Source organism: Heloderma suspectum, chromosome 3, assembly GCF_057233095.1.
Source record: "Heloderma suspectum isolate Gila_16-S chromosome 3, 16-S_ref, whole genome shotgun sequence".
In the NCBI taxonomy this organism is placed as follows: domain Eukaryota; kingdom Metazoa; phylum Chordata; class Lepidosauria; order Squamata; family Helodermatidae; genus Heloderma; species Heloderma suspectum.
Window position 1 is genome coordinate 141,308,928 of NC_139460.1, and position 27,039 is coordinate 141,335,966.

The following is a 27,039-nucleotide window of genomic DNA, read 5'->3' on the forward strand; positions in this document are numbered from 1 at the left end:
CAGTGGGGAGGACCTGAGTGGGTTAAATTTACAAGACCTAACAGGAAGAACTATGTGCTGTTCAACAGCAGAACAGACTGTCTCAGTAACCAGCACACCCTCCTTCATGAGAGGTTTTTAAGCAGAGCCTAGTTGGCTACCTATCAAGGTTCTGCAGTAGTGTATTTCCAGCATCAGCAGGGGATTGAACTAGATCAACCACCCCAACATCTGCCCTCCAGGTGTTTTGGACTTCAACTCCCATCAGCCCCAGCCATCATGGCCACTGGTTAGGAAAGCTGGCCGTTGTGGTCCAAAACATCTGGAGAGAAGATCTGGAAACATCTGGTTGGCTATGGCTGGACTAGATGGCCTTTGAGGTCCCCTCCAACGCATTGATTCTATGGCAGGGATGTTTATGCTACTGGAAGCATGTATGGTCACTGTTCAAGTTATGGCCTCCTGTACTATCAAGTACAGATGCCCACTATTACTCCTCTTATCTATCTGTGGAGAAATCGGAACAGCCATGCCTGCCTCAGTGTGGCATTCTAAAAACCAACTTTGCGGGAAGTCAGGATAGTGAAACTGGGATCAAATCAATGGCTTGGATCCTGCATTGCCATTATGCAAACAGAAAGACTCCTTCCATTCATGGAAGTGGTGCCAATCCAGTGGAGTCTCCTTCTGGTCTGAGGGGGTGGGGAGTTTCACCCATTCCCCTTTCCCCAGCAGCCCCCAATGCCACCTCCCATGCTGTCTAGAGGGCTGGATTTTTGGGGGACTGCAGGGGGAAGGGGTGTGATACCAAGCTGTCCTTCAGTATCTTTTTCTCTAAAGCTACAAGCATCTTTGACCAGGATGCTGGCATCCATAGCCTACTTGGAATAACACAGGTCTTTCCTGGGGCTTGCAGATCCACAAAACAGGAAGCCTTTCAATGCATCAAGCCTGCCAGCGATAGTAAAAGCCATCTCCTTTGTAATTTGATCATTCATCTCCTAGCCCGGAACATGGGAGAAGAGGATCTTCTTGTTTATGTGCCACTCCTCTGATTGGTGAAACCTGTTGGGCAGTCACCCCCGCCTGGCCAAGCACAACAAAAACGGAATACCATTCTTTACTCCTTTGTCACTTTGTCACACTGGCTTCTGACTCCTCTGGTCACCCACTCTGTTGACCACCCAAAGATGCTGTGCATGTTGCAGTTAGTTCTCTGGGAGACACCTACACTGAGAGTGTTTTACCTCAAAGAGTTTAGCATGGGCTGGGAAGCTTTGTACTTCGTTTATTTTCAGATAACCTCTCTGCTTTCCCCTTTTGTCTCTTATTATATTCCTTTAATAAATACCTTCCAATTTGGACCTGACAAGTTATTTTCCTGTTCTTTTGTTACATATGTTTCATATAATCTTATATAGAACAGACAAGCAAAAACATGTACATTTCCCAGCGTGTTCTTGAGGAACGGTTCGAATGCCTAAACAGCCTGACCAATGACATCTGCTCCATATAATCTCATTATTCTTAATATTGAGCAAAATGATGTAATTACTCTAGGAGCCTTTATTACTTTGTGAGAGGGCTTGTTAAATCATTTTAACCAATGATCTGTAGAAATGCTAATTGTCCTTTTATAGCTCCCTTCCCAGCAGCAAACACATACATGGGCAAGATGTAGATTCTCATCTTGAAATATCAATTGTATAATTACAGGTGTTCAAAAACTGGGCTGGTCTAGGACAGGAATGCAGAAACTCAGTCCTGGGGGCTAAATCCAGCAAAAAATTTTTTTTTTAAAGTATCAGAGTTTGAAGAATATCTATCTATCTATCTATCTATCTATCTATCTATCTATCTATCTATCTACCTACCTACCTATCAGAGTTTGGAGAATCCAACGATTTGCAACTCAAAACATATATAAATGCAGCATATATAAATGTTACTATGGATATAGCAATTTGTAAAGCAGGTGTGTTGAACCTTAGGCCCATGGGTCAAATCTGGCCTTCCCAGGGTACCAAGCCAGCTCTCTGGGGTTTCCCAGATGGCCCCACTTCTTTTCCCCAACAATCTATCGTTTGGTGGTTCCCCCACTTTTGTTCAATTTTTTCCCTGTTCTAAAAGGTGGGAATGCCTCTACAAAGGCCTACTTACTGGCAGGAGGAGCTTTAAGCTAAAATATGCTGGGATTTTTGACCCTGCCCTTTCAGCCCCGCCTACCACTGAAATATGATCCCTGAGAGCTTCTCCAAAATTAAATTTGGCCCTTGGGCTGAAAGAGGAACAACATGCCTGCTGTAAAATTTAATTTTACAGGCATTCGGCCTCACCGAGATCCATGGCGGAATTCTCTGACATCCCTAGCTGAGGGGCTCCCTTATGCTGTAACTTGATTCCCACTGTGCTAGATGGAGAGCTGGGCTGCTCAAGAAACATTTCTGCAAGCGAGTGCCTGCCTTATTTAATTTTTCCTGCTGCAGGTATTTAAGTAAAACCTTGAATTGTGCTGATAGACCAATGTTGCCTAATGCATTCTCAGTACACATTCCTGAGTAACTGAAACCCTGCCAGCATCTTCATTTGCTCACATTAAACCTTGGCTATCCTTGAGTTTCCTCTCCTCTCCCTCTGTTGTCTTTCTCCCTGCCAAAATTCAGATTGCAAGCTTGGATTTGATGGAGCTCCAGTGAGAGCAGAAGCCACTTCCATGAGGGACAGCCTCTTTGATTTCCCTTTACAGCTACAGCCCTTCCCACAGCTTCAAGCACTGTTCTAGCAGTATCTTTGTGTCCACACCCAACTGCCACACCAACCCTTAGGAAGAGCACGTCAGGAGGCGCCAAGGGCTACAGCAGGAAGGAAGTGGGAAAGACCCATTCTGTAAGTGGAACTCTGCTTGTCAGAGTTTGAGGGAGCCCTTGTCAATGTGCCCTCTGATGTGCCCTCTTCTACTTAGGGATGTTGGAGGAATCTGTCTGGGGGCTGAAGTTTGCAAAGCTTTCCTCAACTTGGTCCCTTGGACGTCAGCTCACTTACCTGCGAGCTAGCCCGACTCAGTGTGAGCTCAGCTCACGGATTTTTGTGGGTTTTCCCTTTTTCTTAAATCAGCACTTACAGAAATTGCAGCCACAATTCATGCAATTTGCACAAATTTCAGCCACAATTTGCACAAATTAAGCACATTACAGCCACAGCTTGCCCATATTAGGCAAATTATGGCAAAATTTGTGCAAATGTCAATTTAAGAAAAAACCCTGAGAAGTTCCTGGATTTTGGGAAAAAGCCCATGGCTCGGCTCACAAATGCAAGCCAAGCCGGGGGCTACAGGGAAATCCAACGAGCCTAAGAAGGGCCAGACAATGGTCATCCCTACTTCTGCTTCAGCAGGCTCTGATGACAGCAATGGCAGCGCACTCTAAATCAGTGTTGGGTGGTTCAAAGCCCCAGACATAGACATAGCCCAAGGCATTGTGGGAAATTTAAATGGAGGATTCTAGACCGAACCATTGTTTAAAGCAGGGGCCCAGGGCTGGCATTAGCAGAGGCCCCACCAGGCTGCTGAGTCCCCAGGTGTGTGCCTGTCTTAGGGGCCACACAGTTCTTACGGTGCAATTCAAAGTAAAAACCTCATTTGACTTCCCACTCTTGTCTTGGACCATGCTACTACTAAAAGTGTTATGACAGTAAATTATAACCAGGAGCTGTTCAAGCAAACACACACACATATATTGCACAAGAAACCAGGCGCATTACAGGATAAGAGATTTCAGACAAAGAATTGCACATGGCTAGTAGCAAATTAAAGCACATGTGTGGGGAAGTTTGCTAGTTCCAATAGACAGAGAGAGCAAGCAATGGGGAGGGAGATTATTTGTCCAGGTAGACGGGGGAAAATGAGAAAAATCCTGGTACAATACACAGAGGTACTAATGGGAGCGGGAGAAAGGACTGCTGTTAATCAAATGTCAATAGATGTCTAATAGGAGGATAAGAGGAAGCTGTATGTTTGGGACCTGGGGGAATGGCACAAAATAGTTTCCCACTAATATTTGTTCAAAAATTAAACGGATCGTTAGACTTTGCACATACCTTATGTCAGCACTGTACAAACATTCCATCCAGCAATTTCATAATCCAGGCAAGAAAAAAGATACTATAGAACTCTCCAGAAGAAAACTTAGATTACAATTATTCACAAGCTTAATTTGTTCATTTTAGGAATCAAGATTATGCCATGTGAGGTGAGGAACAAACACATGTACATCCTAAATGATCTCATTCTTCAGTCTCTGGAACAATATATTTAGAGTGGGTAGGCTGTTAGCTGTAGGTTACTCCACCTCTCTTTTAATTAAGTTCTATCATTTAAATATGGTTTTAACAAAATTTCATGCACAGACACCAAGTCATATGGATACCTATTTTAGGTTGGTTTATTTGTATTGGGTTGCAACCAATACTGTCTGCCAGTGGGATGGATTCTCCCTTCCTCCCTGCAGCTCCTTGTGCCTGCTTAAAATCTAAGTCTGGAGGGACTGGGGGACCCTCCAGAGCAGCTTTGGGGGGCAGGATATTGCAGGCTGCAGTGGGGGGAGAGGGAAAGGAAAATTCCATTGCATGAGTTCAAGTCTGCTCACATAGCATTGGATGTAGCCCATTGTTTTATTCAATGATTCATGGACTGATTGTGTTTACCTATGGTTATTTGTAATTGTTCCTATTATATTATATTTTATAATTGTTAGATTTATTGATGTATATGTGTGTGTGTGTGTGTGTGTGTATGCTTTTTAAATGTTATCGTTATTGCTGTTTATTGATATGTTGTAAGCTGTTTTGGGGATAATCTTGTGGAAAAGTGGCACACACAAAAAGGATGAAGATAACAAAATCTGAAGTTCCCAAAACTCAACTGACTTTCACGAAACATACTCATATAGTACAGTGAAGTATTTCAAAAGAATAAACATAGGGGTTTTGTGATTGTTGTTTTTTGAGAAGGACTACAGAACAAGAATAACTGGGGTACTGATGGTGGAAGGGAGGACATTGAGACTAACAAAAGAGATGGGATAATAAACATCCACCTCTGACAATACATGGCAAGAAGGGATGGGGGGGTACTGTGGCCCTCTAAATGTTAGAATCATGGAATCCTAGGATTGGAAGGGGCCTACAAGATCATTGAGTCCAGCCCCGTGCTCAATGCAGCAAGCCTGATTCCCAGGCGGTCTCCCATCCAAGTTCTAACCAGGGCTGACCCTGCTTAGCTTCTGAGATCAGACGAGATCAGGTGTTGGACTACAACTCCTATCAGCCCCATTTAGCACATCTGGTAGTCAAAGATGATGGAAGTTGTAGGTGAACATCATCTGGATGGCCAGGTATTCTCCATCCCTGCTTTATGGACTAATTCCTCTAGGCTGGGTCACATGCGGATCCCAGTATTTGACTTGCATCTGTGAGCAAGCCATCACAGATCAATCACCTCAGAACTGTATCTTGTTTAGCATATAATGTTTTTCCAGTGGATTATGTTCCCGTATTCAGCTGCCAGTCAACTGCAGAGTAATCAAATGTTAAGAACTCAACTAATTATATATATATATATATATATATATATATATATATATATATATACACACACACACACACACACACACACACGAACTAAGCCTCTATATCCAAGCCTTTGATATTTTTTATTATTTTTAATAAAACAAAATGTTAGATACATGCCATAGTTTAAAGTATTTCCAGGCTTTTGTTTCCTGTTGAAGGCTGAATTCAGGCACCTTAGGTAGGTAGTGAAGCATTTATGTAGTAGAGGAGCAGGCCTAAAATAATGTGACTTGGCCCATTGTTCATACAGGCCTCTATATGGAGCATACATGCCACATGTTGCTTTTAGTGCATGTCAAGGGAAGGGATACATGTCTGTTCCTCCACCACGGGTGGCTCACTGTGGCTTTAATCTAGCTCACTGCCAGATTAAAGCCACAGAAACAGGCTTGAATCCTGATATGAATCCTGCTCACAGGATGCTCTTGCTGTGAGCAGTAAAGCGTGGGGGAAGACAGTTATTGCTGATTCTCCTTTCCCCTGTGCACCCCCCCCCCCCATGTTCTGGGGACTTTCTGGAGCAGCATGGTTGGTGAGACGGGAGGCTACAGGGGGAATCAGGATAAATCTCTTCTCCCAACTTCCGCTGGTGGAAGCTTCCACTAGATCAAAGAGCTCGTGGAAAAGCAACTCAGGATGCAAACAAATGTTTCTTTTTTTAAAATGTGAGGTTTGGATATTTTGTGCTACACACCAATTCCCACAGTAACCTGGCAAACCCACTGGTGCATAGAGCCTAGTTTTAACCTCTGGTGGGTTTTTTTTTGCTACTCATTTTTCAGTGCCAATTAAAATGCAGACTCTTATATGTAAGAGCTGTCATTTCCTCCTATGCTTTTCAAAATTTAAAGCCAAGCAGTGTGATTCAGCAGTGAAACTCCCCGATTGAGGTATGTGCTAAAGTTGAAGTACCTTTCACACTTACATTGTAACACATTATTTTGGCTTTTGTTGTAGCATATTATTTTGCCCCTGCATGAAGGTCTTCAGTCTGATGGGTAGTAGGCCTGTGCCTCAGAACTCTTATTTCCTGACACCATGCAAGCGAACATTTGTGTAACTAGGGGGGTTCATGCATGTGAACATATGAGCCATTCACCCCACATCCAAAATATTTCAGAACATAAGGTGCACTTCTTGCATATTTTATGATTTTATGATTTCATGTATAATGGGTTATGTATATGGTTTTGACAGTTATTTTATTTTACCTCTATCCACCACTTCATTTAATAAGCTCAGATCACTTATGTGTGGCTCCTAAGCATTTTCTCATCCAAGCAGTTTACAGGGCCAGTCCTGCCTAGTTTCAAAAGAATGGCATCATATTATTTCAAATTCTGGGTACAAGTTCTTACAATGGTATGTCACATTTTAGTTCCATGTCCTCTTTTTCAGTACTAGTTTAGCCTTCTCCAACCTGGTGCCCTCCAAAGGTTTTGGATGCCAAACTCCCACCAGCCTGTCAGGATTCCTGGGGTTGTAGTCCAAAACATCTGGACACTTGGGGAAGGCTGGTCTAGATTAGAGATGTAAAATTTCTAGAAATTCTGAGGCCATGGAAAAAACCCGCTCCCTCCCCCCCCCCCAAAATGGAAATGTTTTGGGAAAAGGAAAAATAAGCAATACTTATTTTTGTAGCGCTCTTTACAGATCTAAAGTCACTTTGTTACTTTAAGACAGCGCTCCCCAACCTGGTGCCCTTCAGATATTTGGAATTCAACTCCCATCAGCCTCAGGCAGCATGGCCAATGGTCAGGAAAGCTGGGCACTGTAATCCAGAACATCTGGAGGGCACCAAGTTGGGGAGGGCTGCTTTAGGAATATAAAGCAGCCTTTCTGTTCCTAAAGTTATTTTATATATAACTTAGGGTGCAATCCTATGCAGATAGGCGGCCACCTTCGAACTTGGAGGCGACTGCCTATCCAATGCAGGGCAGGAGAAGCATGGAGGGGATTGTTCCCTCCGCGCTCCTCCTGCCCGGCATTTTCGGCTAGACAGCAGATTGCGGATGTCTAGCCGCAGGAGCGCAGAGTGGGGGAGGAAGCTGCCGTATGACACATTGGATGTTATACAGGCATTTCCGCCCTCCCTGCCCCGGAACGCCCCCTGGGAATACCCCATTTTGGCCACTCCCAGCTCCTCTTGCGAGCGCGGAGCACAGGGCTTTTCTGCGCTGCCTGCCAGGCTGCACGGAAGTGGGGGAAGGTCAGTTCTCCTGGAACCAACTTCAGAGTGCGGGCTCCAAGATTGGTTCCCAGAAAACAAGATATCCTTTGGCCATCTAGCCACTGACTAGCAGCCATAGGATTGCTCCCTAAGTTTGCTAAAAAAATAAATAAATAATTATATAAGTTTTAAAAGTAAACAGTAAATTGGTAATGATTGTCTGAATCAACTAGAACTGGCTTCATTATTTCCAGACATTTTACACCTCTAGTCTTTCTATAAAAGTGTTCTGATTATATAGTTTTTAGAAATAATGGCGGGGGGGAGTACAATATATAAATACTTTGTGTTAAAAGAAAATATTTCATAATCCGAAGCTGTTCAATTTTTCAGAAAAAAAACAAAAACGGTCCTTGGAAAGAAAACCTCCCTCCCCCCCCATTTCTTCCAGTTTTTTTTTTTTTTCGGGGCCTCCACATCTCGTCTAGAGCAGGGATGGACAGTTTCTATATTTCGGAGGGTTGGTATTCTCTCCACACTAGTCTGGGGCTAGAATAACCCAACCCACTATATATGGATGATGAAACTCTGGCAGCACAGGCTTCATTGATATGGAGCATGTGAGTCTGGACAGTATGAGATCATTGACTGGGGGAGGGCATCCCTGAATTATCCCCTCAAGAGGCAGAGTGGCAGTGGTCCTTTGTATTTTGATACTGTGCATGAAATAGGAATACAAGAAAATGGATGAAACCAGGCAGTAAAAAAGACTCATCTGACATTTTCAACATTTTCTTAAAAAAATAAAAAAAGACAAGCCATTTTGGATATAGGGAACCAGAAACATAAAAATGGTATATCACATTTATATGGAAATAAAATATTCAAGAATATTAATCTATACCAAGCCATTGTGTCTGAGTCTGAATAGAACCTAATCAGCAACTTTTTTTAAAGTAACATTTGATTCTGTCACCATAATCAAAGTCACACAGAACAAGCTGGGGGTGGGAGAGAATGGCAATCACACCCCAGCACACAACCGGAAAAAAAATCAATTTAGGGGGATGCGAATGCAGTTGTCTTACAGGTTTTTTTAATTATGTGTTTGTTTGCCATGGTGGCCTAATTTAGTCAAGTAGATGAGGTAACATTAAAAGCTGGTAGGAGATGTAAGTAATCCCTAGGGCAGGTAGCTTGTACAGACAGTTTAAAAAGTACATGTACAGTAGCATAAAACTGCAGCAAATTTGAGAAGGGGGCCTGCATGATGAACAGTGAAAAGCCAGCAAATCAAATTTTTCACAATTAGTTGAACAACAACTGTGACAGGTTCAGCGCTTAGTGTTTTCATTTGTGTGCTCAAATTTGGTTATCTGTCCTCTTTTATGCAAATGTGATGTGACAGGGGAAGCTGAGAGCAGTCAAGCAGGCCGATCACTCACAACAGGAGCTGGAGCCATACAGCTGAGTGGCTCAGATTAAATGGACTGATTGCTGATGGAAAAGTGACAAGGAAGAAGCAGAGAATATCTTGTGAACTGATTTAAAACTTCTCAGGAAAGGAGGCACAGAACCTAACATGATAACCTTTAACGCTGTATCCTGATATGTCAAAACAGTAAGACAGCAAATTCCGGTTGTGTGTAGACTTCATTAAACCAAGTGCATTTGTCCTCCATTAGGAAGCAAAAGCATGATGAAGATTGTAATAACTGGGTTACGCATTTCCTTATGAGTGTGTGACATTTTTTGGAATGGTGTTTGGGAGAGAAAGATGGGGTGGGGGAAGAGGAAAGAAAGAAGAGAATCTAAACAAAGAAGAACATGCCAGTGCAAGAGTTATTGTATTATAACTTGTCAAACAATTCACCTTCTGCTTACATTCCTGCTACGTATATACAAATGGTTCAGCAATAGAAAGAACTGGCCAGTAAATCTTAGGGCACTCCAGAGGATATAATTATTATGATGCCCAATTAAACTGGCCAACAGCCTCATCCTAAATCTGTCTTTACAGAAAAGGCCCACTGGATCCTACTAAGTACTGCAGCTTTTACCATGAAAGAAACATTCTAAAAAGAGGTGTGTACAGCTCCACTGAAGAGAAGTAGATATGATTTTGATAGGAGAACAATAGGCTCAAATATTTTATCCTTTTGTTAGCAACAAACTTCCTCTGGTAATATAAACCAAAAGAGGACTGCCTGAGAGATAGTGTCTTCCAGCATGGTAAATAAGCAGTGCCAAGGAAGCTTTTAGAAAAAAGCTTTCCTTTAGAAAATGGAAGTCTTGCTCAAATGAGAAGGAAAACATAGACTTGCACAAAATAAATGCAAGGAGACAATAAGGGATGTAAAAAAGGATTTTGAGTAGCATATTACTAATAATGTTGGCACCGACAATTAACAAAAATATACCAGAATCACGAAAACTGCTAGGGAGGTGAATGGACCATTGGATGACATGAAAGTTAAAGGAGTAATAAGGATTAGGAGATTTCACAGAAGCTAAATTGTGGTAGGCAGCCTGATGCGCTCCAGATGATTTGGACTACAACTCCCATAATTCCTGACTACTGGCCAGGCTGACTGGGGTTATGAGAATTGTAGTCCAAAACATGTGGAGGGCACCAGGTTGACTACTTCTGAGCTAAATGAATTCTTTGCATCGGTCTTCACTGCAGAACATGCAGAGCAGATACCCTTGCCTGAACTGTTATTTTTAGGAAGGGAGTCAGAGAAACAGGAATGACAGGAGATAAGCTCTAGAACTTATTGACAAATTTAAAATAAAGAAATCACTGGGTCCAGATGGTAGCCATCGTAGAGCTCTTAAAATGTGAAATTGCTGATCTTCTAAAAAGAAACACCCGTATAGCTGCCAAACAACAAACCACGAATTAGAACTCTGGGTTGCTATGTCCCTCAACAACCCAGACTTCTAGATTCATGCATCACATCAAACAACCCAGGAACAGGGCATTCCTAGGTTGATGATGAAAGCAGATGCAAAGTGGAAGTGGTGAGTGGGAGGAAGCAGTGTGCTTGCTTTGGTGTGGCCCCGATAACCCAATGGGTTGTTGTTATGTGTGAACCAAGCCTTAAGTTTTCATAAACAATTAAATGTTGGATCAGTGTTTTTTAATATATTGGGGAAAAAATTAAGCTACTAATATATAAGCCAGTCTTGCCCAACCTGGTGCCCTCCAGACATTTTGAACTGCAATGCTCACCATCTCTGACCACTGGGCAGACTGGCTGAGGGTGATAGATGTAGGTCAATAAATTCGTAGCCCAACAATAATGTAGCCATTATTTGTTGATTCAGAATGGGTAGTCCATCTTTAATTTTTTTTTAAAAAAAGATAAAATGTGAATTTTAGCAATGCCAACAGCCAATCAAGCTGCCATGGACCCTGGATGACCCCAGCAATGTTGGGTTCTGGCTGCTACCAATTATAAAGCCATTATTGAAGGTCTTGCTTACTTTTACACCTTTCAATGGTCTTGCAGTGATTTACCTGTAGCGTAGACATTTTTCTACCTCTCTCTCAGTACTAGAATCCAGGACATCCAATGAAGCAAAATGGTGAGAGATTCAGGACAGACAAAAAGGAAATACTTCTTCACTTAGCACAGAGTTAGAACTATGAATTTCGTTTCCATAAAATGTAGCCACCAAGTTGGATTCATGGAGGATTAAGCCATCAGTGGCTACTAGTTATGATGGCTATATATTACCTCCAATATTAGAAGCAGTATGTCTCTGAACACCAACTGTTGGAGAACATAAGTGAGATTGCGCTCATGTCTTGCTTGTGGGCTTCCCATAAGTATCTGGTTGGCCACTGTGGGAACAGAATGCTGGACTAGAGAGGACTTTGGTCTGGTTCAGCAGGGCTCTTCTGATGTTATTACCTCTGTTCATTGTAGTGAAAGGTGTTATTGGAAAAGATAATCATGTTTTCCCCTTGATATTTAAGAAGAAACTGGAAATGGAAAGAAAAGCACAAAACACTTAATGGTTTCACAGGAGGCTTGGAAAAGGCTGAAGTTTGACACAACAAAAGTTGCAAATACCACCTAAATACACTGCTTTAAAAATAATGTTTATTATAAAAATGTAGGAAATCAATGTAAAGAGTTTTCTGTATAAATGAAATTGCATGAGCCCTTTCTAGGACAGAAATTCACAGAAGTGCAAGCATTACATTCATATAGTCAACATATAACAAATACAGTAAGACATCACAATCTGTCTCATATGCACACATGGATTTTTTTTTAATCACTTCAGAATTCAAATCTTGTTCTACCAGAGACCAAAGCAAGGAGACTTCTCATAATTAGAGGAATATTTGTAACATTTGTATCTCATTCTTCCTCCAAGAAGCAAAGTATCACATTCCAGCCTCACAATCACTGTAGTCTATGAGGTAAGACAGAGGCAATTATCAGTCCAGAGCTATCCAGTGATCCTCATAGTTGAGTAAGGATTTGAAGAGGAGTTTCCGAAGTCTACACCCAGCACACTAACCACACTGTCTTTTTTTTCTGCAACTCATCCATTTTAAACAAAGAAGTCTTAATACTAGCAAATTAAATATGAAAAATAGCCTATATGTGTAAGGACTTGAGGTAGCATGCCATCAAACTGGGTCCATTATTTTTCCTACATTGCAAAAGCTGGCCAAATTGTACCAAGTTGATCTCACCCTTCTCATTTCCTTCCTTTGCACATACATAGGAAACTGATATAACAATTTTCCAAAGAAAAGCCAAGCCACTGAAGGAACAAGTATTTCAACTACACAAGCTACAGGATATGCATATTATACTGATTAGTGGTGTCTGTTGTGAATGCTATCTTTACAGGCACTTCATTTAAGATGACTAATCAATTTTTGCTCTAAGTCTAACCATCTCTCACCCCACTCTGTGTATGTTTTTCATTCCTGCCTGCCATTTAATGATCCAGCCTGTTTTTTCCCCTGTATTCAGGTAACAATCTGTCTCATGAGAATGGTTAAACACCTCTCCCACCAACCAGAAGATCATCATCCCACAGGAAGTATCTTCTACAGCTACAATTGTCAGGGAGAGTTGGTTTCCCAAAGAGCTTCCCCTTATCATCCTCAACCCTGGAATTTAATTTAATTTAATTTATTCATTTATTTAATTTAATTTCTATACCGCCCAATAGCTGAAGCTCTCTCACAGGTGTGCTGTGATTTGCTGAGCAGGATTTCCCCCCGCAGTAAACTGAAAAGCAGTAAAGCAGTAAAACGGTTGATGCCTTATTCCCCCCATCCCAGCAATCAAAGAATGACTCTAGAAGTGTGACTAAGAACAGGAGAAACTGAGCAAAAACGCTTCAGGGCAAGGAATAAAAGGTAGTATGATGCTGCTGGGTAAGACAGAGATATTGAGCCTATCTACAAACTGTATCCTGGGGGCCAATTCACTCAATAACCTTTGGCTCTTCTTTGGCATAAAAGGAGGGTAAAGGGAGACATGAGAGGGGTCTACAAAATGATGCATGGTATGGGGAATGTGGATAGGGGGACATTTTTCTCCCTCTCTCAAAATACTAGAACCTGGGATCATCCTATGAAGCTAATTGGGGGGAGATTCAAGACAGATAAAAGGAAGTACTTCTTCATACAGCGCATATTTAAACTATGGAAGTCGCTACCACAGGATGTAGTGATGGCCACCAATTTGGATGGCTTTAAAAACAGGTTGGACAAATTCCTGGAGGAAAAGGCTATCAATGGCTACTAGTCTTGATGGCTATCTGTACCTCCAGTACCAGAGGCAGTGAGCCTATGTACACCAGTTGCTGGGGAACGTGGGTGGGAGGATGCTGTTGCGCTCACATCCTGCTTGTGGATTCCTGGTTGACATCTGGTTGGCCACTGTGTGAACAAAATGCTGGACTAGATGGACCCTTGATCTGATCCAGCATGGCTCTTCTTATGTTGAAATCAATAGGAACAGGATGCATGCACACATTATTATTTTGTTAATACAGAAATTAAGGCTTGCACAGAATTCAAATCTTTCTCTAGAATAGACCCAAAGTAAGTAGCCTTCCTATAACCTGAAAGGGAATTTCTTTGTATTATTTATATCCCATCCTTCCTCCAAGATCTAAGAGTAACATTTTATCCTCCCCAAAGATGGGCGTATATGCATGCATAACAATGATTTTCTTATTATCCAAGAATTAAGTGGCATTTACTAATTTTTTAAAATACATAAACAAAGCAAACTTTATAACTGTTGACACACCTGCTCTTGGATTCCAACCACCACAGCAGCCATTTAATATCAAGAGAGAGCCAGAGAGGATAAATAGGTGGAACCCCATGTACTTGCCTACTGAATCAGCTGGGAATTGTCCCTCATGTTCAGAGGAGTTAAATCATTCTCCATGTGTAGGATTGGTTGAATTTCAAGTTTAGTGCAGTTAGCTGTGCAAATGGAACTACAGCAATACCTAGAGATAGAAGACCAGCAACACAGATTTTATATATAGGGGACAGGATGGAGCCTTGAAGTACTCTGCAGACAAATGACCACTGGGTGGAGAAAACCCCTAGCACCACCTTCTGAGACCATTCATCCAGGAAGGACTGAAACCACTGTAGCACCGCGCCTCCTATGCCCAAACCAGACAAACGATGTAGAAGAATACCATGGTCGACAGTATCGAAAGCTGGTGAGAGATTCAGGTGAACCAACAAGGTCAATTTAAACGCTTCATCATTAGGAGGTTGTAACTGAGTTAAGGAGGATCTAGAAATGGTTGAAGCAGCAGCTACTATTGATTATAGCAGCAGTCCCCCTCCAGATGTTTTTGACTTCAACCCCCATCAGGTCCAGCCACCATAGCCAATGGTTGGGAACCCTAGGAGCTGTAGTCCAAAACATCTGGAAGGCACCAGGTTGGGGAAAGCTGGATTACCGGAAGAACTGTCCCCACAAAGGAGGAGACTAAGGCTCAGTTCAAATACAACAGCAAACCTTGATATGGTGCTACATGAAAGGGTTGGAATGAACTTTGGACTCTGCCATTGCCCCCTCCCCTTCTGTGCTGCAATTCCTTCTTTCCCTTTCTGATTTGTACTGGCCTTACAAACTTGGAAGGGCAACTATAGCTTGCCGCAAAAGAGGGAGAACATCACAGCACTCAAGCTGAGGAAGGAATGCAAGAGCCCAAGGCTCATTCACAGTATCAAAATGTGTGCAACGGATGCTGGAAATGTGGAAAAAGAAGTTCTTTTTTCCTACATTTGTTGGAAATGTAATAAAGTAAAAAAAGAAGAAAAAAAAGAATGAATATTATATGAGGGCATAATAGGATAGGAGATACAATTATACCCAGAAATTATTTTATTGGTATATGTTAAGAGACATGTAAGAAGAAAACATAAGATATTAGTTATTCATATGGTAACTGTGGCATATCCATCAGCAAAAACATGGAGAACAGCTCATCTGCCATTTGTTGGTTTATGGTAGAGGAAAATCTGGAATATGATGGTTATGAAAAAAAAATTACTAGTTACAAACATCTATGGGAAAGAACAAGCAATTCAACAGGCACATTTCAGAAGAACTGGACTTTATTTAGCCAATATTTAGGATTATATAGGCCAGGAGAGCTAGCAACAATGCATATTTTGACAATGTATTAAAATTAATTAAGAGAGCAATTCTACCTTTCAGAAAGCCAAGAGGCAGAAGCCTCTGAGATAGTAGGCTTCCAAATATCCTATGCTCTGTTGGGCGTCTGCCAACCGAGCAGGAGGGGCAACGGAAGTGATTCTGTGACCTGGTTTGCACAACACGACAACCCATGGTGGGTTGTCAGCCTTGTTTGTTTCATGGAGGCTTGTCCCGATATCCAAACCTGGCACCATTTCCTCAGTGTGGTTTGTTAACCACACACAAAGTACCCTGAGAACCCACAGGTTGTTGTTGGGTTGTTCAGGGTGGCTTGTTTTCAGGCTGGCTTGTCATGATATGCGAACCCAGCAGAGTAACTTATGTATGGTTTGTCGCAAGGGGCTATAGAGCTGCCTGTCAAGAGCGGCAAAAAAACACGGTTGCTCCTTGTGATCTCGCCAATTATATCCCCTGTGTATTACATCTTGAAATGACACTAGTCAATTTACTCCTCCACTTCGTTGCCTTGCTAGACAGTGAGACCTTTTTTCCCCTGCCACCACCTTCAGGGAAATCTGTTAAAATAGATTCAATGTTATTTTTTTTACACATATGGAGAGATTTGTGCAAATATAACTTTTCTGGGCTGGATCCAACGCCAACCTGCCCCCTTCCAGAAGCAAGTGTTTCTGTTCGTTTGGGGGCTTGCCTCTGGAACTGCTAAATTGCTGTTCTGCAAGTGGTAGGGGCTGCTTGTGGATTGGGAGAGGCGGGGCTGGCCACATGCATACCAGAATTGGCAGCCAGCTCCGCGAACGGATGGGCATCACTGGATTCTGTCCATTATTATTTTAAAAAATCTTTTGGAAAGATTTGCCTGAATTCGCTAAGGTGTGGTAGTTACTGCACTTTAGAGAATTTGCCAAGTTTCCCTGAAAGTTAGGATAAAGAAAAAAAGCAAGTTAAATTTGTGCAAATCTCCCTGAAGGTGAAAAAAAAATAATGCTATATATATGTATAAGTCTCCCTGAAGGTGGAAAAAATAAATTCTACAAAATATACTCTACTCAGCTAATGAGCACACTTGCACTCAATAGCAGAGTAGACTGCTAAGATTGTGCTGCAAAGGCCCATGGGATACATGCCAGGAGTTGGCAGAAGTACTAAGGGGGAAACAAGCCATGGCAAGCTGCAGAGCACCTGATTGTCTGTTGGGAGTAACGTGGGTTAGTGAGTGAACAAACAACCCACTGTAGCTTATTTTCAGGGTGGCTTATCATGACATGCAAATTGCTCCCGTGAATCCATCCTTCTTCCAGGTGGTTTCCTGCTAGACAGCCCTTTGAACACATCTAGTAGACTCGCGTTGCTGGGGGCAGGGATAGGAGCTGGGAGGCTGGTGGATCCTGCGGACCCACAACGCCTCCCCTCCTCATCCTCCGACATACTCCCTTCCTCCTCATTTACATGGAGCCCTACCTCAGTTGAGGAAGCCGCCATGGAGCTTTCCATGGCAGCTGGGAGGTGGTGAGGGGTGGAGAAAAATCCCCACTCAAGACCCCACTCAGCACCCCCCCTGCCCTGAGGTTATAGCTGTTATCTACGGCCTCGGGGAGGCAGGACAATCCACTATATGCTATGGTCCCTGGGATGCCCTCCCAAGGACCATTGGATTGTTATGCCCGTTGATATGTAAATGGTAAGATTCATCTGATTTCTTGATGTTTTTTCTAGTCAAGGATTTCATTCAACATGTTTGATTTTCTATGTAGAAGAGGGGGAAAAAAGAAAGAGAAACCTTTTCTTTTAATTGCTTCTTGTGTCCTGCATGCGCCCCCTTACTCATGGTCAGTTTTCATAGGATCAATACTATTAAAGCTATTCTCTGAAAACTGAAAGAACATGGGTGATGGAAAGATTAAATGAAAAAATGGGGGGGGGGAAATGACACTAGAGTGAACAGAAGCATGGATGATGTGCAGGAATAATAAGAAGCTACTGAAAAGTCAGAAAAAATTAGGAAAAGGAAAGGAATGGGAAGAGAAAAGTGGAAAGAGTGCACCTCCAATGATTACCCAGCATGCTTGGCTGTGACTTTTTAAGTTAACCAGACTGTGCTGTGCTGTACTCAGACTGCTGGTTTAAGTATGCTATTAGCTTCAGACTAAGCTGTCCAAAGCATTACTATCCCAAGTAGGACACTAGGAACAATGAAATAAATTTTCCAATATCTTAACACATAGAAAATATTTTCTTACATGGTCTTGAAGAGGATTTTTAAAAACTGTTTAAAGACCGTCACAACATTATGAAAATATAGCTGATCTTTATTGCTGAATTTCGGCAAACGTGCAACTTTCCTGTCATTACAAGGAGTGAAAATGCAGGATGCTGAAGAAAACGAGAAGGATACAAGTGACCATTTTTAATTTGAAGAGGGGTGACCATGTTGCAACAAAAAGAAGGGCACTTTAAAGATGAACAAATTGTTATGTCCTAAGCTTTTGTGGGCCGGAGCCCAATTCATCAGATACATGAAATGTCACTTAATTTGTGCCATTCTTTATTGCAACTTGAAAGTTCACATTTTCAATTAACTTTACTTTAGATTCACCGTTTGCATAATCCCATGATCTGCGTGTTGGCAATCATTCTGGGTAACATACTGGAATGTGAGATACCGGCTCTCATTCTAATAAATTTAATATAAACAATGAGAACATTTTACTATGGCTTATGCAGAAAGATCAGAAAGAAGGAGTCAAACACTTTCATGGCTGGCTGGCTAGCTAAGAAGACAGGATTGTTACAATCTGGAGATTATGTGAAGAGAAGTCAGAACTATTAACAGCAACTGGAAAACAAAACAGAAAATTGTACAGCTATAGAATCTCTCTCTGGGTGATTTATTTTCCTCCTATTTACTGTGTTGCATCTGTGTTTTGTACTCCATTTAGCAGCTATATGAATGAAGGATATGCACTTTATGTGAAGATAGTTACTCCTACTATTGAGAATTAGTAAGAGTTCTCCAAATGCCTTACTGATCATGACAGCATAACCAACTATACATTTTCCAGGAAGAAACATAGTAACTTACAAGTTTAGGACATTTAGTTAGCAAAATGCAAGCACCTGTAATCACATTCTCTCAATAGCTCTCAAAGCCAAGCAAACTGAACTTTTAACTTCCCATGAAACCAGTTTTCAAGTGTGGCCCTTATAAGAATATAAAAAATATTGTGCATGAAGATGCATAAACTTTCATTCAGTGGATTAGAAAGGCCCAAAAGAAGAGAAACTGACTTCAGATGAGCTGATAAGTGCAAGAAAATGAATTTGGCTTCACTTACATAGATGGAGTGCCCCCTAGTCTTCAAAAGAAAAAGTGTACATATAGTATTTATCAGGCTTAAAATGTTTATTCCATTCTCAGATATGGCTGACAGATATTCCTTTTGCTATAACTTTAAAAAGGCCTGCAATGGATGACTACTCTCAAAATCAGGTATTCTTCCACCCTTTTGGTATTCTTCCACATCCTTGCAACAGATGATGTGGATTAACAAATGATGAAAACTTTCATTCAGGAAAAGCATGGCCCTGATGGACTGTTAATGTCAAAATGAACATATGAATCAAATACTGGATTCATCAACTTGAGTGTTACCATTCAAAAATATTTCAGCCAATTCCATCTTTGACAGAGGGCTTTATATGTTTTCAAAGATTTAAAAACTTCACATTTAGCTGTTGGTGATTTTGAGCGATTTAATTTTGTTGCTCCATAACTTCAACAAAGGGCTTTTCAAAACAGAGATAGAACAATCTACACTCACAATTACATCTTCCAGATTCAACAGCAGTGCCACAATGTGTCTAACCTGAAACATGATTTTAGTGTTTAAGGGTTCCTCCCTGAAAGGCAGCCTAGAAATAATTTTACACAGATGGGTAGACATTTGTCCTCACTTTAGGCACAGCTCCCACAACTTTCAGTGAAACTAAATTGGATCTTGTCATGCTAATCCTGTGTCATTAACCAAGTGGGAGGCTGGGAATAGAGAAGAAGCCATTTTGTCCTAACCATGGCTACCACTTCATTCCATAGCTGGCATGCAAACAACTACATTTCTTGAACACCAGGGTTTCTGCTAAGCACAGGAAAGTTTGGCAGGAAGGTAGAGAGAGGAGGAGACATATTTTGTGAATAATTATTTAGAAAGAAATATAAAGAGTGAGCTCAATGTTAAGGTCACTCCATTCATTTCTTTTCAGTGTGTAGAGTTTTATATAAACAGGGAAAATACAATTGTTAGATATGCCATCCTTCGGAGAGGTTGGAAAACCTGACCAATTATTTTGTAATTGCCTTAATATTTACCTTTTTCTTCCCCTTAGAAACAGTTTGGTGGAAAGAGACAGGCCAACCTTCTTCATGTTGACTAACTGATCACCTGAACATTTTGGAGGGAAATAGCACAACAAAACATTATTAGAGACAGTTGAAACAACCAACAGTGTGAGGAAGGTCAATTAGAACAAAATAAGCAACAAAACTAGAGCCAGCGTGGTGTAGTGGTTAGAGTGTTGTACTGGGACTTGGGAGATCTGGGTTCTAATCCCCACTCGACCATAAAGCTGACTGGATGACTTCGGGCCAGTCACTGACTCTCTATCTGACCTACCTTACAGGGTTGTTGTGAGGATAAAAAGGGAGAGGGGGACTGTGTAAGCCACTTTGGGTTTCTTGCAAGAGGAAAAAAGGTGGGATAGAAATATAATAATACACTGTGAAGTTGCAAAGAGCTCAATGGAACATGCATTTAGGATCATGCCAAACAGAAGCTCAAAAAGTGCTTTTTAAAAACCTTTGGCTCATTTGCCTATAGCGGGCAGGCTTTCCTAGGGAAACTGGACCGGACCTTCGGTAATCATGTCTCAGTTACTGCTAAATTAGATTTCTGCAATGCTTTCTCTATCAGACTGCTTTTAAAGACAGTTCAGAAACCACAACTAGTCCAAAATATGGTTTGAATCATAGAATCATAGAATAGTAGGGTTGGAAGGGACCTACAAGGCCATCGAGTCCAACCCCCTGCTCAATGCAGGAATGCCAGGATCCTTGCTGAAACCCAGGCTCAGGCCACAGAATTCTAATCCTGTATCGCTGGTTCCCTGTCTATTTCTGGATTAAGTCTAGTTTATTATTTCCATCCTGTTTTTCTGTTACAATAAAAATCAAAACGGCTAAGGTCACAATCCTATACAGGCTTAGACAGAAAAAAGTCCTACAACTCCCAGCATTCCCCAGCCAACACAGGAATTTTTTCTGGGAATGCTGGGAGTTGTAGGACTTTTTTCTGTCTAAACCTGTATAGGATTGTGACCTAAGTGCTGGTATTAGCTTTTAAAGACCTGAACAATCTGAGACTAGGATACCCAAAGAACTGCCTTCTCTCATATGAATCTGCCTAAGCCCTAAGGTAAGCTAAAAGGGCCCTGCTCCCTACCCCATCACCAACAGAGAAAGAACAGGCAGGTTTTCTGACATTGCTATGCTGCAGCTTTAAAATAATGTGTGTATCTTTACGTTTTAAATTACTTTAACTGGTTATTTCTAATATTGTTTGATTGCATTTTTGGTAAGCCACTGAGTATAAGCATATAGAAGACCAGGTTATAAATTGAATAATAATTAAAAAAATGAATGGGGTAAGGAACAGAGCATGAACACATTGATTGTAGTACAGGCTGAACATCATGCATGCATGCATAAGAAATCCAATCCCTTAAAGCTAGGAAAAGATAAAACTAGTAAGATTTTTGAAGCCTGGGAAAGATCCATCCATCTCTCTTGGAATCATAGAGTCCCATATTGTTGTTGTTATTGTTTTAAATACAGTCATCTATTTTTGACAAATATTTAAATTGTGTCTTTATAGATATACATCAAAAGAACTAAAGTAGATTATTAACAATTAGTTTTTATTCCGTAATTTTAAATAATTAATGAAATTTCATATCCATTAAAACAATTAGAGAAAGGGAAATTAATCTTTCTGAATGCAGAAAAAGCACATGATCAGACTGAATGTCCTACCTTGCCATGCATTTATTTGTTGGATAACAGCAATGTATACATAACATTATGGCTACGGTTTCTTTAAATTGAAAACTTGACAGAAAAAATTAATTTGGGACTGAGGAATTTAACAAGGGTTCTTTCTTTCTCCCATCCTTCTGTAGAACCTTTAGCCATGTGCCCGTAGAAATATTGGAGGGTTCAAGCTTGGGTCCCTTGCAAACCATCAACGTACAGGGACAATGGGTTGGATCCAGACCTACTCATATTTAGAACAGACCCGTTGAAATCAATGAAACTTTAGTCAAGACTAAGTCCCATTGGTTTCAATGGGCCTAGTCCAAGTATGAGTTAGTCTAGATTCAACCCAATGACTTGGTTTGCCCATAACACTAACCCATGGTTTATTTAATTCAGGGTTTGTTGTCCTACCCAGGGTTTGTCTGGCAGATTATCGAACAACCATGCTTTGCTTTCTCAGTCACTAAATTCTTTATTTCCCTCCTCCACCTGCTTCTTCCATGTAGAGCAGCTGTTTTGGGTTTTTTTTAACCACTCTTGCCTGCTGCCTCTGTAGCCTCGTGAAACAACCCATGAACAGCCCACGGTTGTGGGTTCACGTGAAACGGCAATCCATAGATTAAACAATTCAGGCTTCACAACCTAACAACAAACTATGGGTTTCTTTTTCTGGGTTGTCCATGGTTAACAAACCATGGTTTGTTAGCCTGGCTGGGTTTGCACAACGTGAACACCGAAAATTCAACATCCCATGCCATGGAATTAGTGTTATGTGCGAACCCAGGCAATGTCTTATTTCTTGCTCAACTTGAGATATCAATGCCTAAAGTACTGACTGTTCTGGAGATGTATAATTCCATATGAGATTCCAAGAACAACATGTTTTGAACAAAGACAGACAAAAATAGCTTATTCTATATGTAAGAGCAGCCCTGCTGGATCAGACCAGAAGTCCCATCTAGTCCAAAATACTGTTTCCCACAGTCCCTCCCCATATGCTTTTGGGAAGCCCACAAGCAGGTCACAAAGGCAATAGTCCTCTCCAATTGTGCCGGTACCCAGATGCATAGTAACTTTGAACTTAGAAGTTTGCATTTGGCTCTCATCACTAATAGACATTTATAGACTTTCCTCCATGAATTTGTCTAATCCCCCTTTAAAGGCCATCTCAACTAGTGTAGTTGTGTGACATAAATTAAATTCCATAAATTAAATCATGAAGTGTGTGAAGTACTTCCCATTGTCTGTCCTGGATCTCCTTACCAGTCAGTTTCATTGGATATCCCTGAGCACTGGGATTATGAGAGAGGGAGAAAAAACTCCATCCACTTATGTAATACCATGTATAATGGCATGATATTAAAAATGGCAAATATGTTTAGATTTTTTTATGTAAGAAAACCCTCCCATAATATCATCAACAGTTTTGTTTAATTCTATTAAGGAAGTTGGGATGGTTTTCCTTAATATAACATAGTATTGTGAAGCATAGGAGTTGGCAGTTTGTAGAGACTGGATAATACAAGCAGAATAGAATGATTTGAGCCACAGGTATGTACCCCCTGCCAAATGATACACTGCTGTTTCAAAACAAGCAAATATTGAAACTATTTAAAATGTGATCCTTGTTTACATCCCTCTAACAATATGGAATAAGTATATATAAACATTAAGTGCTGGGGTTGTACCCGACGTTAGTCCCACTTAGAGCAGGTCTACTGAAATGAATGGAACTTAAGTTAGTCTAACAGTGGATACAACCAACTGGACACAATCTCTCCCAAATTTACAATATATAATTTTAATGAACAAGCTCCATCACAAGAAATATTGGGCAACACCATTTTGGAAGGAAATTTGTTTATGTCATTCCACATTTTTTTTAGGAAAGCCCCCTGACCCTCCAGAGAGGCCTTATGAAAGGTTCAGGCAGCTACAGGTGGGGAGGAGTTCCATGAACGTCCTTAAGTTAACTTTTCTTAGGATCCAAGCCACTTTGTCCAAGGCCGTTTAATGAAACAGGCAAGTTAGCTATGATTCTCTGTCTCATGATACAATTTTCCAATGTGACACTGTAGAGAACATGTTCCTTGCCCTAGAAATGGAGCCTATACAACACAATCACAGGAGTTGTTTCATTTTCACCTTCCTTTCAAAAAAATCCTGAGGAACCTTTCAGAAAAGTGACATATTTAGCAACCATACATACCTGATTAAAAATTAAGACCACATTTGTACATCATTTCCGAGGGGCAAAGCATTCTATGGCGTTCCATCTGTGTAGTAGTTTTAAATTTTCATTTATAACCTTGCACTGGTTCAGCAATTCTCAGATGATATGTGGGCCAACTGCAGTGACCACCAGTGGTCTCTCCACTTTTCCATCATTGCTCAGGAGAGACTCAAAGTACAGGAAAACCTTTGCAGCTGAATGCACCACTGTTTGGGGGTTACCTGAGGAATAGAAAGAGACATTTCAAGGGTATGTGGATATTTTTTTGAAGTGGCACAACAGTGTCTTATGCAAAAGTCTCATTCACTTCATAGCTATTCACCCACAAACCAACAAACGTAGCTTGTAAAAGCACCCAAGAATTGCATCAGGAAACAAAAAACTTGGAGGGAATTTAGATTACCATTTATCGATTAGGAATGTACAATTTACATGTAATCATTTGGCAAACTTGGCATCACCAGGGGCTAAACCCAGTGATTAATCCAACAACAAACCATGGATTAACCTGGTTTGTTTAGCCCTGGAACAAACCAGTGGTCTGGGTTTGCACGTCATACTCCACAACCTACGAAGGAGCCCATCATTGGTTGTGCAGTAAAAGAGCAGAAGAGGGTATGCTGCCAGCAGCGTGCCTGCTCTCTCCTGTTCATCCTCAACAATGTCGCTGAGGTCGTCGTTACATGCAAACCAGGTCACTGAATACCTTATTCAGAACTTTTTGAACAATATGTTCTTAGTTTATTTTGTACAAACTAAATTGCAAAGGCTCTACAGAGCAAGCAAGCATGAATTTACTACACACCTGTGAAATGTTAGTACAGTGGTATATAAACTGGTAACTTCACAGTTATGGAAATATTATTACCGCTATACCCAACCTTTCTTAGAGAGAACTCAAGAACATATACATCGTATTTCACAGGAAGTCTCCCATCAGGGCACTAACCATATTCATATCTATTTACCTTCAATGAGGTTGTGGAATCACGTGCCTTCAAGACCACAGCCCTGGCTTTCTAGAACAGCCTTCCCCAACTTGATGCTCTTTAGATGTTTTGGACTACATAGGGACATAGGAAACTGCTTTGTATTGTCAGGCCAGTGGTCCATCTAGCCCAGTATTGTCGACACTGACTGGCAGCCGCTCTCCAGGGTTTCAAGGCAGCAATTTTTCCAGCCCTACCTGGAGATGCCATGGATTGAACCTGGAACCTTCTGCATGCAAACCATTTACTCTGCCACTGACCTACCATTTCTCCCACTACAACTCCCAGCATTCCTGACCATAGACCATGCTGGCTGAGGCTCATGGGAATTGAAGTCCAGAATATCTAGAGGGCTCCAAGTTGGGGACAACTGTTCAAGTAACTGCTCAGGAAACACTTCTAGTGTACAACTCAGTGCTTTATATCCTAAGGTAATTTAAGGAAGTTCATGGAAGGAATGCTTCCAGTTTCCTCACTGTTGTTGCATCCCACTATCACCCACTAAAAGCTTCTCCGGAGGATCGGGAGGGATCTTGAACAGTGTGGGAGGAGCATGGGGAAGAGGGGACAGGCCTTCCATGAACTTCCTAAATCTAACTTATCTTAGGATCCAAGATGGATATTGGGCAATTCCTCTCTTCCATGGCAGTCGCACCACAACCCATCCCATATTGTTCAGGAGAGCCCCTCAACCCTCCAGGGAGACATGGGGGGGCGGGGAGGTGGCTGCAGGAGATAAGAGTTTTATTATCTCTTTAAATGTAGCATTTAAAATTGGAAAAATAGATGTAGAAAGCTGCAATTACAAGAAAGGTACATTATAATCTGTTGTGAAATTGCAGCTGCAAGATGGGAAGAAATGGGCAGGTAGGCTGGGCCCAATTGTTTCTGGGTTCTTCCCTAGAATAAATTCCATCAGAGGCCATTCCACCTCATTATTTTTTAAGCGTTTGAACCAGATTGAATCTGCATATTCATGTTTTCTTCTTCCTTCTAACTGTCCCTTATGCCCTATTAAACTATAAACCATTTTGGCAGGGACCTCTATTTTGATTCTTTGTACATTTTTAGCGCTTAATAAAGAATAAAGAAAATTAATACCTACCAGTTTCTCAACCCATTTTACTATATTTCCTTAGGCTTGAGTTTCGCCACACAATGAACAAGTCCTCTTCAGTTCCCCGGACATGACAGTGATTGTCTCATTCTTGAAGGAAGGACTCTCAAGGCCTCATTTCTGAAGTTAGGTAGCCACTTTTACAATAAAGTGTGCTTCAAAAGATTTTGAACTCACAGTATATATGTAAGTTAAGGATATGGCTTCAATGCCTTGTTTTCTTTATTATTTTATTGTTTATGAAGTTGAAAAAAGTGATAGTGATTCAGCTCTTTTTTTGAGTATGGGGGGGTGGGGTCACCACTTGGAATGGTCTCTTTCTTTTTTTTCTTTTTATTTTTTTTTCTCCGTTATCATGGGCCATAGTACTTCATTATTGCTTTTTTCTCTCTTTTTTTTAAAGACCATTCCATTTCTTTATTTTTTTAAACATCTTAAGGTGATAAGGAGATATATGCAAAGCAGTCATACACTGTATCATTAAAACTCATACGTAAAATACGTACACAAATCCAACAAAAGGCTAGTACATAGTAAAGCCTAAGCATACTACTATGCAATATTATGAATACATAACTTTAGAGAGATTTCAGTTTAGTACTGTTATCTATCATTTCTGAAAACATTCACAAAGATCTTAAATGCAAATTTTCATTCCATATTTGGAATAAAACAAAACAAAAATTAGCTATGTAATAACAACTGTTGGTCATTTGGTTGTGTGACCAATTCTTTAAATTACAAAGAACCCAAAGAATTCTGTAATGTTTCTGTAGAAGTAATAAAAACATTGCATATGTTCCTAATATGATGTCTTTAGCAATCATTTACCGAAATGTAAATGCAACTTGAACATCAATCACTCAAAAATCAGGATCAGTCAGCTGCTTGTGTCTTATCTGAAACCCATCACTTTCACCCAAACTCCTTGTAGTACAAATATGCAAAAGTACATTAGGAAATGCTAATGCAACACAGGAACAGTTCTAGCATTGTCAATAATAAACTGAATCATCTTCTCCAAGAACGAGATTCATTGTCGTCATCTTCTTCATCATCATCTTGAAGCAATGAGTCATCTACCAAGGATTCTTCCTGAAACTATAAAGGAAATAAATACTTAATAAGACACTGCTTGGGG

General features: G+C 40.9%; 1 protein-coding gene across 7 annotated transcripts in view; it reads right to left on the reverse strand.

Moving 5' to 3' along the window:
* Nucleotides 1-11,872: 11,872 nt before the first annotated feature.
* Nucleotides 11,873-27,039, reverse strand: part of RBM26 (RNA binding motif protein 26) — an 82,455-nt gene continuing 67,288 nt past the window's right edge. For all 7 annotated transcript variants that reach the window (XM_084844725.1, XM_084844721.1, XM_084844719.1 and 4 more), the window contains 4 exons: nucleotides 25,887-26,999; nucleotides 23,769-24,013; nucleotides 19,838-19,910; nucleotides 11,873-14,281 (listed from right to left, as the gene is read on the reverse strand). In XM_084844725.1, the coding sequence (XP_084700851.1) occupies nucleotides 26,910-26,999 (90 nt within the window). In that variant the 3' untranslated portion in view covers nucleotides 11,873-14,281; nucleotides 19,838-19,910; nucleotides 23,769-24,013; nucleotides 25,887-26,909. The remainder of the gene's footprint in view (nucleotides 14,282-19,837; nucleotides 19,911-23,768; nucleotides 24,014-25,886; nucleotides 27,000-27,039) is intronic.